Source organism: Exophiala spinifera (assembly GCF_000836115.1).
Source record: "Exophiala spinifera strain CBS 89968 unplaced genomic scaffold supercont1.8, whole genome shotgun sequence".
Lineage (NCBI taxonomy): Eukaryota > Fungi > Ascomycota > Eurotiomycetes > Chaetothyriales > Herpotrichiellaceae > Exophiala > Exophiala spinifera.
In genome coordinates, this window is record NW_015622520.1 from 603,808 (window position 1) to 621,338 (window position 17,531).

The following is a 17,531-nucleotide window of genomic DNA, read 5'->3' on the forward strand; positions in this document are numbered from 1 at the left end:
GTACGGAGTATCTATCCGTACCCTAGGTACCTAGGTACCTTCCGGGACCACACTCCAAGCTCCCTCATCCTCGCACGAACGGGTCTCCCGTTTCCCGGTCTGTTTGAAATTTCCAAAGGACGTGCTGTACTCCGTACGGACTAACTTATTACGAGTACCCTAGCTACTCCAGAGTCCAAAGTCCAGAGTTTGGGCTAATAGCCCGTGCTCATACGGAGTACCTCCACTCTTTCTCTCTCTCGTACAAAGTACCTCCGAGTACACGGTACGGGAGTACATAGGTACCTACATACTTTTTACAAGTGCTGATGTTTCCCGTAACGCCTCCACATGCTCCATCGAGGCATTCGCATCCCCGACCCCTGCAACTTTAACGGACGGGAGCCCCTACTCGTGTGTACAGTAGTACTTACAGATGCACACAACACAATACTACAGCCCAGTGCCGCATCGAATCCATCCACTCACCTACCAGCCAACGCGCCACCACGGGTCAAACGGGCACGGCAGTGGGTTCGTGTGTGTCGTGGGTCCTTGATACAAGGTACAATCAACGATGCACAAACACGGTCACCACTCACTGCCGGTCATTCGGACTCACAACTGTACAGTAGTCTCAGGTCTGGTGAATCTCTCCTTACTCCGTAAGTTTCCAGTAGTTTGCAAAGACAAAACCTTAGGCCAGGACCATCCCCTGCCACAGTCCGGGAAACCAGAAAGGAAGGCCAAAGCGAGCGCAGAGAGATTATCATTGTTGTTGGACCACGGATGGATGGATGGATGGATGGATGAACAACAACACCCTGCTTCTCGATTCCTGTCTACTCACTAACTCGCCCAACTCTTTGCATTCCGTCACAGCTCACTTCCCTTGGAATACGAATCTTTCACACGCGCACACTTCAAACCCGCTCTACTGTTGCCCAAGAAAGTAGGTATGGAATATTCCGTCCCCGTCTCCAGTCTGAGTTCTCGTAAACCGGACGAGACCGGTCGTCAAATGTGACCTAAAAGACCTTGCGAAACTTCCGTGTAAAGTCAAAATCCTCAGAAAAGTCAAAACGTCAAAGGTCAAGCAAGGGTCATATTTCTCCGCCCACTGCATAACATGCCTTGGTAGTCTCTAGGTAAGGTTCAGGTCAGGTACTTGTCTCCCTGCCAAAAGGTGACCGGGAGCAACTTTGAAACCCCCCATAAGTAAATAATTGTCCGAATGCTCCGTACGAGGAGACTGTACTCATCCTTGCAGATAAAAATCATGCCCGTTGAACCAAGGCTCGCTCCCCAAAGAAACGACAGAAACAAAAGTCTTTCCAAAAAGGTTCTTGAAGAATGACCCAAAAAACGCCATACGCTGAGGTCTCTTACAGAAGCCATGGTATCACACACCTCTGAGTCTCTGGTATATCCCAATGCACAAGAAGCCAGGAAGATCATAAACAATAAACACAGTAATTTTCGTAGTCGTCATAAATGTGGCATCATAGTCGTGACAATTGGCTTTTTCGCACCCCCAAATCCCGAGAGACAAACGTACGCTTAGAACCAAGGAACGAAAAAAAGAAAAAGTGCTCCCTGCTCTAAAAATGTGACAAACGACTTCTTCCCTCTACAAGTCGATAAAGAACTCTCTCCGCTTCATTCATAAGTCCTCCCAGAAGCGACCCAATCTTGTTCAGTCGGATGGCTTCAAGGAGACCATGCGTGCGGCCGAATATTTGCGGATCGATGCTGAGAATACCGTCCACCTTGTCGACGTCTGTGGTTTGGAGGTACTCTCTCATGGAATACGCAGCTTCGTGAGAGTCGAGCAGTGCCGGATGTGCTGAAGCAGATGAACTCGGCGTCCGAGACGCGTTGGACTGTGGGTTACTGGTCGTTGAGCCGGCGCCCGAACCCTGCACATTGACGTCGAGGGCTGTCGATGCTGAGAACCCATAAGCCCAGCATACAAGGGCGGCAAGGTATAACACCCAAGGCTCATGAAGCATATGGGTGTCTTGAAACATAACGCCCAGTTCAGTCCTTGTAGGTTCGGAATACGAAAACTTGACGCGGCTGCGGATCAGCTGGGTGGCGTGCCACAGCGCAATTCGACTTTGGAAATTTGAATCGGCCCAAGCTCTCAGCGTGCGTTTGGCGTCCTGGAACTCTGCTTCGTTTTCCAACTTCTTCCCGAGGATCCAGGACTCGCCGCTGGTCATGAGCAATTGTCTGATGGGTGTATTCCTAGCCATTTCCGACGCGTGTTGATTGAACGCCATATAGGCCGCGGCGTCTGCTAGTCGCTCTTGCCGAAGTGGCGCTTGGTCGGGCAACCCTTGACAGGCTACCATACCCACAAGATTCTGGAAGTAGTCTTGGGGTGGTCCCATGCTTGAATCTTGTCGGTGAGATCGTGGCTTGGATGTGTCGTTGTTCGCCGCCAGCTGAACCCAACTTTCGATGGGGCTCGTTTCCCAAAGCTCTTCAGAGCAAGGCAGAGGAATATTGCATCGTAGACTCGGGCTGGTAGTTCTCCGTGGCCGCCCGTGTTGAACTATTGTCGGTTGCTGTTCGAACAAGGTGGCCTGTTGATGGTCCAGCACGGTTGAGGCTTGAAGAATTCGTCTCCGAGTCTCATGATCGAGCCAGAACTTGTGGGCTCGCGCAATATCTTCCGAGGTCTTGTCTTTCCGGAGTGTTCTGAAGACTGCTAGAGGATCTGTGGCCAGTGTTCGACGTGCTTGATCGAGACTGGCAAACAGAGACCGAAACCTTGCAGACATTTCGACTTCTACTCTCCTGGAGCAATACTTGCTCAAGACTTCCAGCAAGAAGACTGTCTGTAGGTCCGCCAATCTGGATCGACTTGTAATGCTGTCTCTCCTTCTCAGCAGCTTTGTCGCAATCTCTAAAAGTGTCAAAGAATATTGCTTCGCATCTGGTCGATCATCATATTGTGATCCAATTGCCGACATGGCACTCGCCAAAAGTGGGCTTGGCTTCGTAGGTAGGAACGTGGGCCGGTGCACAACGGGGAAATGGGGATGGAAGTACTGCCAGTAGAGGTCAAGACAATGCCACCTTATAGTGTCGGATACACCGGTTGGGGAATCTCCTGATAAAAGTCCAGAGGAATTTGATAGTTCTCCTCGAATGACAGACCATTCGTAGCCATCCAGGTCGGAGAGGGGTATCGGTATGGAAGAGTCTGCAGGAGACTGATCAGCTTCAGTATACGCACCAGTCCAAAGAAAAGGGGAACTAACGGGAAGATATGCGCCATCATCGAGCATGTTTGATGGCAAAATACTGGGAGGAGCAGAAGAAGGAGCCCATGGGCCTGGAATAGTTCCACTGATCAAAGGAGAGGCCCCGTTGGGCTCAAAAGCAGCGACTGAAGAAGAAGAGGAAATGCTTTGGCGGTGAGGGTATCGCCCGTAATAATCAGAAACAGGAGACTGGCTGCTTTCGGGTGTATAGAACAAAGAATCATCGGAAGAATTGAACCCAGGAATGAATGGTATGGTTTGCCGGCCAAATCCATTGAATGCTGGCGTCCCCATGCTGTAGCCATAGTCGGTTTGTGGATGGACAAGGGATCCGATCGATAAAGCACCGGCAGAGGATCTTGGAGCACTTCTATCAGCTTGAGGACTGCTTATAACTGCGGCAGGCATGACTGAAGAAGGCGGTTCTGAGGAAACTGACATCTGCGGCGTCTGGCTCATTTGCCCTGGAGAGGCAGCCGAGTTTTCAAGATCGCTGTCGTTGTGTTAGACGTGCGAACCGAAAAAACAACCTCCAAAAAGGACTCACTGTCTCTCTTGATGCCGCTGTAGAAGATCAAGACGATGAAATGCTTTCCTGCATCCAGGACGCGTGCAGGGAAACAACGCCTCCGGGTTATGGTTGAGTTCATGCCGTCTGTGGACTTGTAAGCAAGGGAAAAAAGGCCCCCATACGAGCTGCCCAATCTCGACTTACCTTCTGTGCTCTGCTCTGGTGAAGACCTACGCGAATCGTCAGCCAGGGGTTCCCCTTGGGTTGAAGTGGTCGGCCTTGAATTGGGGCCTTTCTGCTTGGTCAGACTCACCTTTCCACAACCAGGGAATTCACATGCGTGGACTCTCTTGCCCTTTTTCGCCTTGCTAACACGACCTGTGGGCGTGCAAGTGGGAGGCCCGTCAAGGGAAATGGACGACGTCCTCATGGTTGAAACGCTTTCACGACGAGAGTTGGAACTTTCGAGAGTAGAATGAGGGGAGTCGGGAACTATAGGCGACCGAGTCGAGACAACCGTGTCGGGGGTAGGCAACTGAGCTGAAGATATGTTACGAAGGCTGTCCCGGGAGCCGCGACGACTGTGATGGTTGGAAGGATCCGAAAGGAATGTAGTGGTGGTGTGCTGAGAAAGGACCGGCAAAGTTGGTTCAGCTGGACCAGAAAGTCGAGGTGTTTGGGAACGGTTCTTTGGGGCCATGGCGGAATGAAGGGTATGGTATAGAAGATATAGAGTATACGAAGAGACCAGAACTTTGCGCCCAGCTGTTTCAGGGTGGAGTCGAGGAAATGCTTGGAAGTCTCCGCCCCTTACTGAGCCTCATGCAAAAGATTAAGCTTGTTTGAGCAAATGGAGACCACAGCATGGGTATGGAAAGAGAAAGTGTGATGAAGGAAATGACGATTTGATGGTGGAAAGATGGGAGGCAGGAGACTAGAGAACTCCCGTAACCTATTGGGCAGGGCTGAGTACGACTGGAAATGGGAGAGGAACTTGGGAGGCCCTAGGCACGTGGCGGGGCGAGGACAAGTGTACTGTCCTCGTACAAGGACGAGTTATTCTTGTCGACCGTGACGGGGAACGATGAAGCCGATTTGGAGTGGCAGTTCATGGAGTTGAATAAGACGCAGGAGCCAGGGTGAAATTAGTGAGTCTGATCGTGGATGAGCGAGAGGGAGCGTGAGGTATAGGGCGATCCCGGCCAATCAACAACGAGCGGCTGTGTAGACGACGTGAGGCTTTTGGCTCAAGCGCACAGTAGGCCGGCTCCGTGTGTGTAAATATGGACCGTTTTGATCAAGGGACGATCGTCTCATGATTGGAGCGACCGGGGAAGCGTGTGAGTGGGTTGAGGAATACCGACAAGGCTAGGGGAGAAATGGTCTTCTTCGAGATGACCAAGGGGGACCCATTTCCGCCACGAGAATAGTTGAACCTTTTGCGAACGAGGAAGAAAGCACCGCCGAACTAGCTCGTAGAGAAGACGACCAGGTGTCGACAAGTCGTTTCCAAAATGGAAGGGAAGGGACCGACGGGGTGGATCGTAAACGGCTCGCCGGCCACTTTGTGGCTAGAACGAGCGCCATCCGCCAGTGGGAGGCTGAGAATCCCGCCATCCTCGCCGGTTTAGCTCAAGATGCATGCAGCAATTCGTGAGATGGCCGTCAGATGGTGCACAGAAGATGACATGGATGGAGAGGTACCTGAGGCCGCCACCAGCGATTGGGTCGTGGCTTGTAAGGCCCCTGCTGGCTTTGAATAGCATGCCACCCACCGTTCGGTATGGCGAAATGCGGCGCAGGCCGCCTAGGTGGGCTTGGCGTTGCTATTTGAGGAATGACATTATGCCATAACGGGACAAGCCTGAAACATTAGCCAACCAGCAGCGCCACGATACACGCGCGCCCCGCCTCGTACTAGCCCTAGCCGTCGCGCTAAGCGTGGTTAAGTAGCAAGGCGAGTCTGCCTTACCTGAGCACTAGAGCAACTCGGTGCTCCGTATTTGTTGATGTCCAGCCATGACAGTTACGATGGCTTTGCTCCATCGTCCATGGTTATGTGGGAGACGCTGTCCCAGAGGGCCGGTCGCATGCTCGGTCCCGGCTCTCTGACGATCTGTCATACCGAAAACGCCCCCGAATAAGCGGCGTGAGCTCTTTTGTTAAACCACGGCCGAACTCCCAATGTAATGCGCAGCTCTTGGGCGGGCCATGGGCTGCATCAAACCACGACTGAAATAGTACCATGAGCGATTGGCCGCGTGCAAAGCTGCTTCAGCCACTAACTCATGACATGTTTTGAAATTGCGACCGTGTGTGAGAGGAATTCTCCGAGCCGTAAACAAACTCCAAGCCAACTCACAGGACGAGGGACGGGTGCATGGGTCTTTTGCTGCCATCCAACTAATAACTCCTGATCGTTCAGAAAGCATCAGAATCCTTCCGGGAGATTTCACATCCACCAGGCTGGAGCTCTGTGGCTTGACCAGCTGGATGCAAATCATGCAGCTGCTTGACAAGCACATCTACTCCGTATATCCACGCGCGGTATTGGCGCAGTGGCACCCTCGTAAGAATCGATGATGGATCCTTCTAACCTCCTTTCGTGGTTGATCCTGGTGTATGGCGCAGATCACCTAGATTTCTCTCGTGTCCCTTGCGCCGTTTCCCATTCCTTTTCGCTTGATCAGCCACCTGGGTACGAGAACGAGGTTGCTGTACCATGGTACATTTGTAGTCGGGCACTTGCGTGGCACTCGTCCTTGCCACATGTATGTGTGATATCTGTAACTTGGCCTCTTCCTCTGTACGCATTCGAGAAGCGCGTCACCTGGTCGTCGACCACGGTGACAATTCTACTGGTCTATTATGCCCACCGGAGGCTTGCGCCGCTTAACTGATTTTGTCGCGCTCTCTAACTAGACGTCGATCTTGGAAGAGTTCGACGCGGACTGCTTTGAGAGAAGTACCGGTGAAATACCTAATGCGAATTGTCCGTCCCATAATCTCCCACGCCCCATAAGCAAAAGTGCAATGGGCGTCATTCATTTGTTCACTTTGCCGAGAGGAGTTTCTGCACTAATCGCCTTTTGTTCGGGGTCGATCGCGGTATTCTCGGTTAGTCCTTCTTCTGTCTGAGAAAAATCTCATCATGTTGTTAGTGTCACGGAAACAGACGAGACAAGGCCATGGCCTAGACTGAGGTAACAACATCTGCAGCCCGACAACGACGTTGTCCATGGCTGTTTCATCTCTCACCGTGGATTTCTCCGACACCATTCCTAGACGACTCTCGGCTACTTCGAGTCGCCAGGAGCGATACGCAGGATGTATGTACAAAGTTAGGCGAAAAGAAATTGAATTCCTTGCGTCCTCCAAAGAAAAAGCACCGGCATGCATGACTTTCCACCAACTCCTGACTCCTGCAGCTTCCCAGGATCGTCACTGCAGTGAGTCTGGGTGTGTGGCGAAACTACAAAGTATCTCTGGCTCGTCTGGGATCCCTGTCACCGGTTTCGTCATTCCCAGCCACGGCAGGCTAAGGATGAGGACTGCATTCAGCATAGTACGGCGTACGGAGTACAGAACGAGCAGATGACAGGATAGAGAGACGGGTGATGTAAATTAGTCGATACGTGTGGCACCAACCAATACCATTTCACAGACCACGGCATTGAATCTACAGTAACTCGTTCAGTACGAGCTACGATGCCTTGTTTCAGGATTGCCGCCCAGCCGGCTTCCCGCCAACTGTTTCAGACGCTCGACAAGGGATTTTCCTTGCATCCACCCTGGACCCTTCTGCTTCACGCCCACATCCCTACTGTACACGCTACAGCCCGTGTTTGTTTGAGTCTTCCACCCGCCATGAGTTCTGGAGGCAAATGGACCCGCTGGATCCCTCGGCCAATTGTCCAGACACCCCTATTACCAGAACCAGTACAGCTCGTTCTTTGAGTTCAAACAGTATCCATCCATATTGTGTGTACTTTACCGAAACTGTCGGCGTGCGGTAGGACTTGACCCCAAACGAGGAGCGGAACATTCGTCACGAGATGCCAGTCCGCTGAAAGTACGGAGCACGTACAATCTACCACGACTGACGCGCAATGGACCCTTCTGCAGGGAGGTCCCACCAGTCCTCACTTAGGATGATGTATGTATGATGAAGAGTACAATGTACTTCGACGCCTGGGGCATCTCGCTTGAATGCTTCCAGGCCTTGTAGGATTGTCTGAATGGAACTCACACACGTTCGAAGCGAGAAACCAGCCTTCGAGACGCCGTTGAGGCAGGTTTCACATTATCATCGCGCAACATTCTGAAGGCTCTAGGGTCCAGACCAGGTCTTCATTCGTCTTCGGCTTGATTATCAATCGTCGGTCCGGTACAGAGGACGGAGTAACCATGCGAAAATGGACACGTACGGCGAATTTCAATCATGCATTAATCAATCTGCTTACTATACGACCAAAGGTGAAAATTAGAGTGAATGAATGCGTGCGTGTGTTGACGAGACTGTTAGAAGCAATGCATGTTTTGGTCATCCTGCATGCTGCATCATGGCGCCGACGGAGGACCTGGTGTTTGTTAAACGAGACTTGCAAAGTACACTTGCTCCCCTGCCGGATACAGTGCCTGATAGGTATAGTATGGGTATGAGGTAGGCTGTTCTAAAAAGTAAGTAAAATTCTTGAACGGGCTGTGCTTCATATTGAGCGTAGGCTAATCCGGAACACCTCGTCAAAGGGGGGTTATTGACAATACAAGGACTCCGTTTCTGTCTACCCCCCCTACAGTACAATTCTCGACATGCACCTAAAAGGCCAAGGGCACTCGGTTCCGTACCCAAGGTAGGTCTTTCACAACATGCATACTCGGAAATGGGCTCCAAATGGGAAAGTCCTCCATTCCATCACTGATGACTACCACTGTTAGCGCGCCCACCTCTCGGATCTCGCCAACAACGGTAGACATTCCGGCTCCCAGATCTACAACACACACAGCTGTAGACTGTGCCAATGGCAGGACCCGATCCGTACTCCGTCCGCACAGTATACATCGGGCCATGCTAGCCTGAGTAAGGCCGTGACCCGAACGAGCTATCTTAGCGATCGCCATTGACATGGCATGCCTGTCGAAGTGCCACGCGGGTTGTCAAGCGACGATTTACTCGCTACGAGCCTACGAAAGACTACAATACCTTGTTTGTACACTTATGTTCGGGACGGACCACGGAGAAAGGGCCCTTCTCCAGACACACCTCCGATGCAAGGCCATCTACATCTACTATACGGTCTCCATTGTTGTCAATCCAACCTACTCCGTCCAGTGAATTTGTACAGTAGGCTGTCAGTAGCCTCTCTGGCCCCCGTTTTACTTTCGCGGCGCCGCTCGGCTCGCTTCTCAGAAGTTGTACGTGTCCTGTACGCCATTAAGTAGAGTTCCCAATATCTGTCTGCTCGGCCCACTCTAGCCTTACTCGGATCTCGACCGAGCACCTTCACACACCCACGGACTCACCACCGACCGGACAATTGATCATCATAAAACCCCCCCACACTGCAGGATATTGTAGTGGGAGGCTACTTGTATATTGTAGTACGAAATACACTACCCGTGTGCACGTCGCCTATCGAGACCACGGTTTGACTACCGTAAAGGAACCGTACCCCGACCACCCTTCCTTACAGTATGTATGTACTACTGTGCGGGTACCGCATTGTGAGTTCGTGTTTTTTTATACTCACGAATCCCCCCTGTCCTCGGTTAGAAAAAAAAACTCCCAATCCATCGGGGATTCGAATCCGTCTCGTACAGTAAGGCTGGTTCCGTGTGTATCCCGCATTGCGCCACCTACAAAGTACACTACGCAACCACAGTACAAACCTTCGCCCCCGGATTTCTTAACACAATCAGTTATCCTCCGTGGGCCGAGCCACCGGACCTCTCCAACTAGCCTCAGGTAGCTTCGTTGGTACTGTATTTGTCGGCTCGGACGTTTCGGAGGGCATTCAGCGAAATGGCGACACTCCGGAGGGAGGAAGAAGGCCAAGCAGCCAGCCAGCTACCGTAGGTACTTTCGCTAAGCTAGCACGATGCTTGTTACCTACAGGTACCTTTACCTACCTCCTACCTACCTATGTACCTACCTGACTTGGCCGCAAAGGATCCGCACTTATCACCACATGCAGTACGCCCTACAGATACAATACAATGGATAGTCTGGTAGGTTACCGAGGAAGACCCGTCCAGTCCCCGTAGCCTCGCGTGAAACGCGAGAGTACGGATACGGATCACGGGAGACCTCGAGTCGTCGTCACCCCCTCCCTCTCTATCTACTTCCTGTACCCTGAATAATATCCTACAAGTCCAGCTCCTCCTGTTCACGGATACTCCGGACGGACGGACTGACTACAGTACGTCTCGCGGGGGCGGGGGGGAGAACCCACGGCGGATCTCCAGCGACACTCCGTCGCTGAACAAAGTGGGAAGGCGAGTATCTCAACAAAGCCCTCTCGCTCTTCACAAACTGAGTCCTGTTGGGAGGATACACGACGGCGCTGAAATGAGGACGAACACGACTCCCAAATCCCTATCAACGCTTTCCAGGTTCACTCAAGACACTGGATTCCTCGCAAGGAGCTCGCTCTCCCCCTCTTCCCTCATGTATGATATCGGTATATCTCTGACCGTCAAACCATCTTTTGTTTTACTGCTTTGGAAATATCTGGTCACCTCGTCGAACACTTGTAATAATACAGTGGCAGAAAGAAGGACAAAATTAAAGAATGCAAAACGAAAGAAGAAAAAGCCTTGTGCTTTGTACTCCGTTGGTGAAACATTGACCAAATCTATCACCACAAAAACAAACCCTCCCCATGCTATCGCGGAAAGCAGAAAAAGATCCATGGACGGGATCGGGTGAGCTGGGGGAAGTATTCCCGCTATCGACATTACACAGCTCTTCCTCGTCCCGTCCTCTATATATGCAGAAAGATCCCAGCTTGTTCGTGTGCTGTATACTGCCTCCTCAGTTTGCGTTACCAACATAATCTACCCAGACCGTTATGCCATTGCGAGCCTGTCCTTCGGGGCGTACACTGATCGGCATTCGGTGTATAACACTACCTCCTCCTGACAGCACACTATCCAGGTGACGCCGAATCCTACTCGTCGACCCCTGCCTCGGGGATATGTTCGAGTCGATACGTCTGTTTGTGCATATTCTCGAGCGTAGCCTTGCCGTATTCAGTGAGCTCCGGCTTGCCGTTCGGCTCAGTAACCGTGGTGAAGAATCGTGGCTTAAACTCGACATTCAGCTCTTTCCGTTTAGCTGCCTTGTCGCGTTGAGCTTGCTCCAAGTCCTGCTTGATTCGAGTTGCGTCGGAATACCTCTTTTCTTGAATCGCGTCTGTGACCTCCTTCCAGAATGACCGAGATTCGTGAGGAAGTTGTTCTTCATAAGGTGGTGTGACTTTGGGGATTGGCATTAATGGCTGCAAGTCGATCAGAAGCTGCTTATCTGACGTGGGTTCGAGACCCTCGGTCTCCTCGACAGCCGCGGTCTTAGGAATTGTGTAGGTGATCCGTTCTTGCCAGCACCCTTCAATCTTCACAAGAATGTCCTTTTCCGGCACATCCTTGACCCGGGTATACTTATCATCGTTGGGGTCATAGCGGAATATGAGGCCATGGACGCGATTCTGGGCTTTACCAAACCAGCTCTCTTCGACGTATGTCAGCAGACACTTAAGCCCCGTTTTCGGGCAAGTTACGGAGCAAGTATCTGCCACGGAAATATACAGCGACCCGCGAAGCAGGCCTCCCAGAGAGGCGGCTGGGTGGATGAGCTGGTACTCTTCGTTATCCCGGTTGGCTAAAGTGATGAAGATGCCCCTATTATACATGCCCGGGACGACACGGACGGATGTGCCCGTGAATTTTGCAGAGATCTGGTCGTAGCCTCGCGCAAAGATGCCTCTCTCTGGGCAGTCATACCAGTATGCTGAGACGGGAGGGTGATGTGATGTCTGCTCGGTCAAGAACGATATTCGTACCGGCTTGTCACTGCCCTGGCCAGACGGGTCCGCCGGTGGTTGTGGAGGGGCTTTAGAAGGTTGGGATATTGACGGCGCAGGCTCTGGAACCTCCCATTGACACTGCGATATACGTGTGATTAGCAACAGCTCTTGGGAACCACATAATAAAACCAATTGATACCACTCACCCTGAAGAACTCTCCCAACGTGGAATTGTATGGCTTGCACGGCTTTCCCTTGACATATTTCTGTGACAGAGGTGAGTATAAGGCGATAGCCCATGGATGAGGTACACTTACCAGATCTTTTGTGAACCAGAAGCGCAGGACTTCTAGCATGCGGCCAACATCACTATCTGAGGTGCCGATACTGTCATGAAATACGCATTAGCTTTTCTTCATGGGCATGCATCGTGTCCAGCCCAACATATTCTCACCTTGCAAACGTCTCAGGTCTGTCGAGATAGTGCCAATATTCTGCATCTCGTCAATCCCATGTTTTTAGCCACTTCCCAACAATATGTATCATACCCAAATTCGGTATAGGCTCCAGCAATTGTGATGGCAAAGAGAAACGGACATTGGCGATATCTGTGACGCCGATAAATCTGGCCACCGCCGCTTGTTAGTTGTATCGTTCTTGTATAACATAGCCTTGGATCTCCCAAGGAGATGCTGTCTCCTGGCTTACGCATGACTTACTTTCTTAACAAGCTCAAAAAGGTTCGCAGCTTCGAGCTATCATCTTGTAGCTGGTTATCTGCCGGCGCACTTGTTGGGGTAGGTTGCTGGCCGCTGGGGGTACCTGGTCTAGTGTCTGGTGTAGAGGTTCCAGGTGTCGCAAATGGAGTATTTGAGGTAGAGGTCATTATACAATCTGTTTCAGGGAGTAGGGGTAGGTGGCGAGCGGCTGCGCAGAGGGCGGCTGATGGAGAGGTGTGACGGCGAGGCTGTCTCTCGATAAGGATACTCGGTGAGGTTAGGTTTGTGAGCTGAGGAAAGCAAGCAGAAAGGAATCCGAGACGCGTCTGGCAAAGATACTGAGATGAGATACAGGAAGATGCAGGGAGAAGGTTCGTCGCAACGATCCAACCAGACGCAGCAGTTGGTGATCGTGGTGTCGAGAAAAATGCGGGATGGTCTACTGTTGCACTGACGATGCCCGAAAGAATCGCGGGCGCAGGCAATGACGTGCACAATTCGATAATGACTTGGCTGTGGCTGGTGGTGCCTATGACCGTCTCTGCACTCGTAATCAGACGCCCAGCTGGAGGGCGCAGGCGGCAGAACATTCATTTCTAGGTCCCAGTAGGTAGAGATTCGCCCGGTAGCCCGAGTGGCCCAGACTGATAAGGTTACCCAGGGTGTCCTAGCCGACGAGTGCTAACTAAGGTAGTACCTAGATATTCGCGGCTGGGGATCACCAACTATAAAACATCATCATTGTGTCGTTGTCAACCTAACACACGAGATCATTATTGTAACCGCTTGCTAATTTCGACTTGAACTACAACTAGATACTGAGCCCTCATGCCAGAGCAGTCCTCAATGCCCTACGCTGCATCAGCATGGTAATTGCAACATAGAGACCGGCTACTAATGCAGCCCTAGACACACCTTTCGATGCGCTGGCGGTACCCAATGTAAGTAGCCACCAGAGCCAGCCGACCTTCTTGTTGGCGTTCCGGTCAAAGTCGGGGGCTATAAGGCCCATTTTGTTGAATTGCTTCAGCTTATCCGTGCCATAGAAAGGCGGGTATCTCACCGCTAGCAATTTCTCCATCCAGCCTGGTGTACTGGTGATCGATCGTTGATGTGTAAAGCAGTCAAACGAGGCCTTGCCACGGTATGCTCCAGTACCAGAATCGCCTACACCGCCAAACGCTAGGTTGGGAACGATACCATGAAATAGTGCGTCGTTGATGCTGGCACCACCCGAGCGAGTCCCATCCAGGATTTTCTTGGTCTCTTCCTTCGACCCAAATGCGTAAACAGCCAGCGGCGTCTCATGGGTCTCATTGGCAATCTGGAGGGCTTGGTCCAAGTTGTCCACGGGCAGTACAGGGATGAGAGGCCCGAAGGACTCTTCTACGATGAGAGAGTCTTTGGGATCGTCCACTAGCACCACAGTTGGCTCAATAAATAGTTCTTCGGCATCCATCGTCCCACCGATGACTATCTTGCCGGAGGTGTTGTCCACCATCTTCTTGATGCGATTGAAGGCAGCAGTGTTGATGATGCGTGAGAAATCTTTGCTCTTCTTGGCACCGTCAGGGAAGAATTCCTTCATAGCAATCTTCAGTTCTTCAATAAGGGAAGGCACAACATCTTTGTCGACTAGAATGTAGTTCTGGCTGATGCAGAGCTGACCCGCATTCATTGTCTTCGCCCACAGTAGCCGGCGAGCGGCCAGGCGTGGATCTGCTTTCTTGGTCACGAATGACGGATTCTTGCCTCCTAGTTCCAGAGCGATCGGGGTGAGATTCTTCGCTGCTGCTTGGGCAATGATTCTAGCGGTTCTTGACGACCCCGTAAAGAAGATCTTATCCCATTTCTGATCTAGTAATGCCGAAGTCTCGGGAACGGCTCCTTGAACGCAGGCGTAGCAATCCGGATCGAGAGACTCTTCCATGATCTTTTGCATAACGGCAGCAGAGTTGGGAGAGCTCTCGGATGGCTTCAAGACTACTGTGTTTCCCGCAGAGATAGCACCAACCATGGGTCCAAATGATAGGTTCACTGGAAAATTGAAGGCACTGAGGAGGATTAGCACAGTCCCCAGTGAGGGATTCTTAATCGCCTTACCCAATGACAAGCACAACACCTAAGGGATCCTTGCGTATCCTGGGGCTCACCAGCCGGTTGGTAAGAGCAATGTCGGGGGGCTTTTCATCCTTCATCCATTTCTCTAGGTTCTGGGTCTGGAAGACAATATCGTTTTGTACCCAATTGACTTCTCCCGCCATGGCTTCGAAGTGGCCCTTGTTCATATCGCGGCGACATGCTTCCACCAGCTCTTCTTTGTGGTCTTCAATTGCCCAGTACAGCTTGCGTAGTTGTTTGATTCTGAACTCTGCAGGACGAGTTTTCTGTGAGTAGAACGTTTGGCGCAGGCGGGACACAATTGCAGGGATTTCGTCGACCGGCGTGGTCTTAAACTCGGGCAGCTTTATAGACTCCATCATTGTTCGGCCTGGAATTGGCGGGTTTTTTCGTGTAGATGGTTCAGATTACACGGAGACAGCGTGTGTATATGGCGAAGACATGTATATTGAGAGGGGTCAAGGGCGTAAGACGGAGGAGCGTCGCTAGAAAGAGGAGGTGTCGCTTAATACCTACTTCCGTAGGGTGGTTGCGGACGTCGTAACTACAGGACCTGACTCGCATGGAACGCATCCGCCAAAAGGGCTCCTCGTAACTCGTATCCCTCCGTACCTCGGTCGTTCTACCGTTCCGCCGTGTCCACGTGTCCCGTCTCCCAGTCTCCGTATCCCGTATCTGTGTATACGAGAACATCCTCCCTGGTTACTCCTCGACAAAGTTCAGGGAGTGGAAACTCCTTTCGGATATGCGCTTCAGAGGCGTAATGGTCGTACCCAAAAGGAGAGAGAGATTGTACTACTTGCGGCTGCTTGCATAGCGCCCGGAACCCATACGCGTCGTTTCAGAAAGCCACATAAGAGTCAAGACTTACTAGTCCTTGCCTAAGGTACAGTACTCATTGTAGTAGCAATTTAGCTAGATGGATGCCTGTTGGTAGGCTTGCTGCTTCTATGTGCCTTTCAATGCACAGTATGAGAACTGTAGGGACCATCGTGGTACATCTTGACTCCCTGGTTGCTGGGCCTAACTAGTGAGCCTAGTGAGCTTTGTTGTTAGGCGGCTGGCGGGGAAGCGCGTTTCCTGATAGCGTTTTGCGGGATCTTCGACTTCCTCGATGATGCCAGATCTTGTTCACCCCGCTCACACGCTCTTGTTCCGCGCCTACAAGTCAGCTGGTCCCTTGAAGACTTCTCTCAAGAGGGACAACAAAGCGTAGTTGTATCATAAGACACCTTCTTTGACGGCTGGCTTCGTTTCTGGACCTTGGTGATATTGCCCAGTTCAAATGGCACCGATATGGCCGTGTTCTACGACCTCGATGACACTGACTGCGCATCTGGAAGTCGATCGGGCAATGACTTGGGATCTGCGCAATCCGATCCGCGTCCATACTACCCTTGGAACCAGCTAAACTCAGTATCCAGAGGAGCAACAGTCGGAAGCAACAGTAGTGGTGACACGACCACCGCCGACGCAGCAAACAAATTAGCCGCTGCTCTAACATGCTATCCGTATGCACTGATCTGGTGCCCTGTCAAAAGTGTGAATACTGACGCTAGAAATTCAGTGTCGCTTTGTCGCTGGCCTCCTCTATTGACCTGAACGATCTCCATGCCCTTGCCTCTACCTGCAAAAGCGTCAACACAAGCTTGACGCAGTTTGCACTGCAGCTCAAAACGCACTCTCTGCGATGCGTCCACGATGAGACTCCGGTGCTCGCCGAGAGACTGTCCACGCAACGCGTCGAACCGCAGCTCGAGGATTTGTTACATGATACAATGCTACCTACAGGAGCCGCAGCCCTCCAGGCCCAAGGCCGGTCTCCTCCAGGCTCTGCCATTCCTACGAGGCCAGAATACAGGCCTGTTGGGCTTTATACGTCGTCGGGAGTTGCAAGCAAGATCAGTCCTTGTGCTCGAGACCTGGTCGCGCCGTGCAGGCGGTGTGGTATTGTTGTTTGCCGGAACTGCACGGCCAAACCCCCAAGCAACAGTAGACTGAAAAACAGATATCGACGGCTATGCAAGACGTGCTTAGATGCACCCATCGAGGCTCACCTGCAGCCTTTACGTTCGTCGCGCTATGAGCCTGGAGCAACCGCATCCAGTGCAAGTTCCATCCGCTCAGAACGCTCAGTGTCAGGCTCATCCACGACAAGTTCTGAAGATGGATCCGATAGGCACGCCCCAGAACATGAGTATAACATTACCTTCACTACGCCGGCTTTCTTAAGAGAGCCATGCACTTGTGAGTCGCATGGTGTTTGTCTCTGTATGCCTTGTGCACAGAATCTGGGCGCTGCCGATACGACATACCAGCGGGTGTGGACCTGGAGATCGAGGTATTCAACGCACATCGGCGGTGGCTTGGGCACTGGGTTAGGGGTAGGTAATCAGGGCCAAAAATGCGGGCGTGGGAAAGACTGTCTCGAAACCAGCGGGAAAGCGGTGTGCTGGGTCGAGATAGAATGCTCTGAAGGCAAGGGTTGCGAGGACGCCGAAGGCAGTGGCATGAGTCGGACTGGTACTCCAGACTATGTCAACAACAAGCCCGGTTATCTGCAGCAAGAAATCGAGGGCATAGGCGGGGTGGTCAAGAAGAAGGTCAAGAAGCGAGTCAAGGTAGGCGCCACGGTCTGGGAATATGAAGACGAAAGGGAAAGTGGCAAATACCTGGAGAGGGAATCTCAGGGCATCATGCGCAGCTGGTGTGGATGGTGTGGACGTGTATGTCCAGGGGCCGAGGACCGACAACAGCCCGTTCTAAAACTTGTCTCAGGTACAGGGTAGAAAGGACCTGGGGAGTTGAGGGCCTAATATAGGCGCATAAGGTACAGATGAGGGGGCCAGGTAGGTAGCTATATGGGGAGCGCAACTGGCAAGGAAGTTGTCTCGCCTGTGTA

The 17,531-nt window shown here is 51.9% G+C and overlaps 4 protein-coding genes across 4 annotated transcripts; 1 reads left to right on the forward strand and 3 right to left on the reverse strand.

The window, feature by feature from the left end:
- Window positions 1-1,580: 1,580 nt before the first annotated feature.
- Window positions 1,581-4,465, reverse strand: PV08_10230 (uncharacterized protein; the record flags this gene model as incomplete). The annotated part of the gene is made up of 4 exons (XM_016384545.1): window positions 1,581-3,747; window positions 3,802-3,909; window positions 3,970-3,995; window positions 4,079-4,465. 4 exons carry the CDS (start codon window positions 4,463-4,465, stop codon window positions 1,581-1,583), a joined length of 2,688 nt encoding a protein of 895 aa, XP_016231147.1.
- Window positions 4,466-10,934: 6,469 nt separating this feature from the next.
- On the reverse strand, window positions 10,935-12,675 carry PV08_10231 (uncharacterized protein; the record flags this gene model as incomplete). Its single annotated transcript, XM_016384546.1, has 6 exons — window positions 10,935-11,927; window positions 11,996-12,055; window positions 12,107-12,176; window positions 12,244-12,283; window positions 12,338-12,414; window positions 12,509-12,675. The coding sequence occupies 6 exons, from the start codon at window positions 12,673-12,675 to the stop codon at window positions 10,935-10,937; spliced, it is 1,407 nt and encodes a 468-aa protein (XP_016231148.1).
- A 659-nt stretch (window positions 12,676-13,334) lies between these two features.
- PV08_10232 (uncharacterized protein) lies at window positions 13,335-14,988 on the reverse strand (the record flags this gene model as incomplete). Its single annotated transcript, XM_016384547.1, has 2 exons — window positions 13,335-14,562; window positions 14,612-14,988. The coding sequence occupies 2 exons, from the start codon at window positions 14,986-14,988 to the stop codon at window positions 13,335-13,337; spliced, it is 1,605 nt and encodes a 534-aa protein (XP_016231149.1).
- Window positions 14,989-15,925: 937 nt separating this feature from the next.
- Window positions 15,926-17,418, forward strand: PV08_10233 (uncharacterized protein; the record flags this gene model as incomplete). Its single annotated transcript, XM_016384548.1, has 2 exons — window positions 15,926-16,140; window positions 16,266-17,418. 2 exons carry the CDS (start codon window positions 15,926-15,928, stop codon window positions 17,416-17,418), a joined length of 1,368 nt encoding a protein of 455 aa, XP_016231150.1.
- Between the last annotated feature and the right edge of the window lie 113 nt (window positions 17,419-17,531).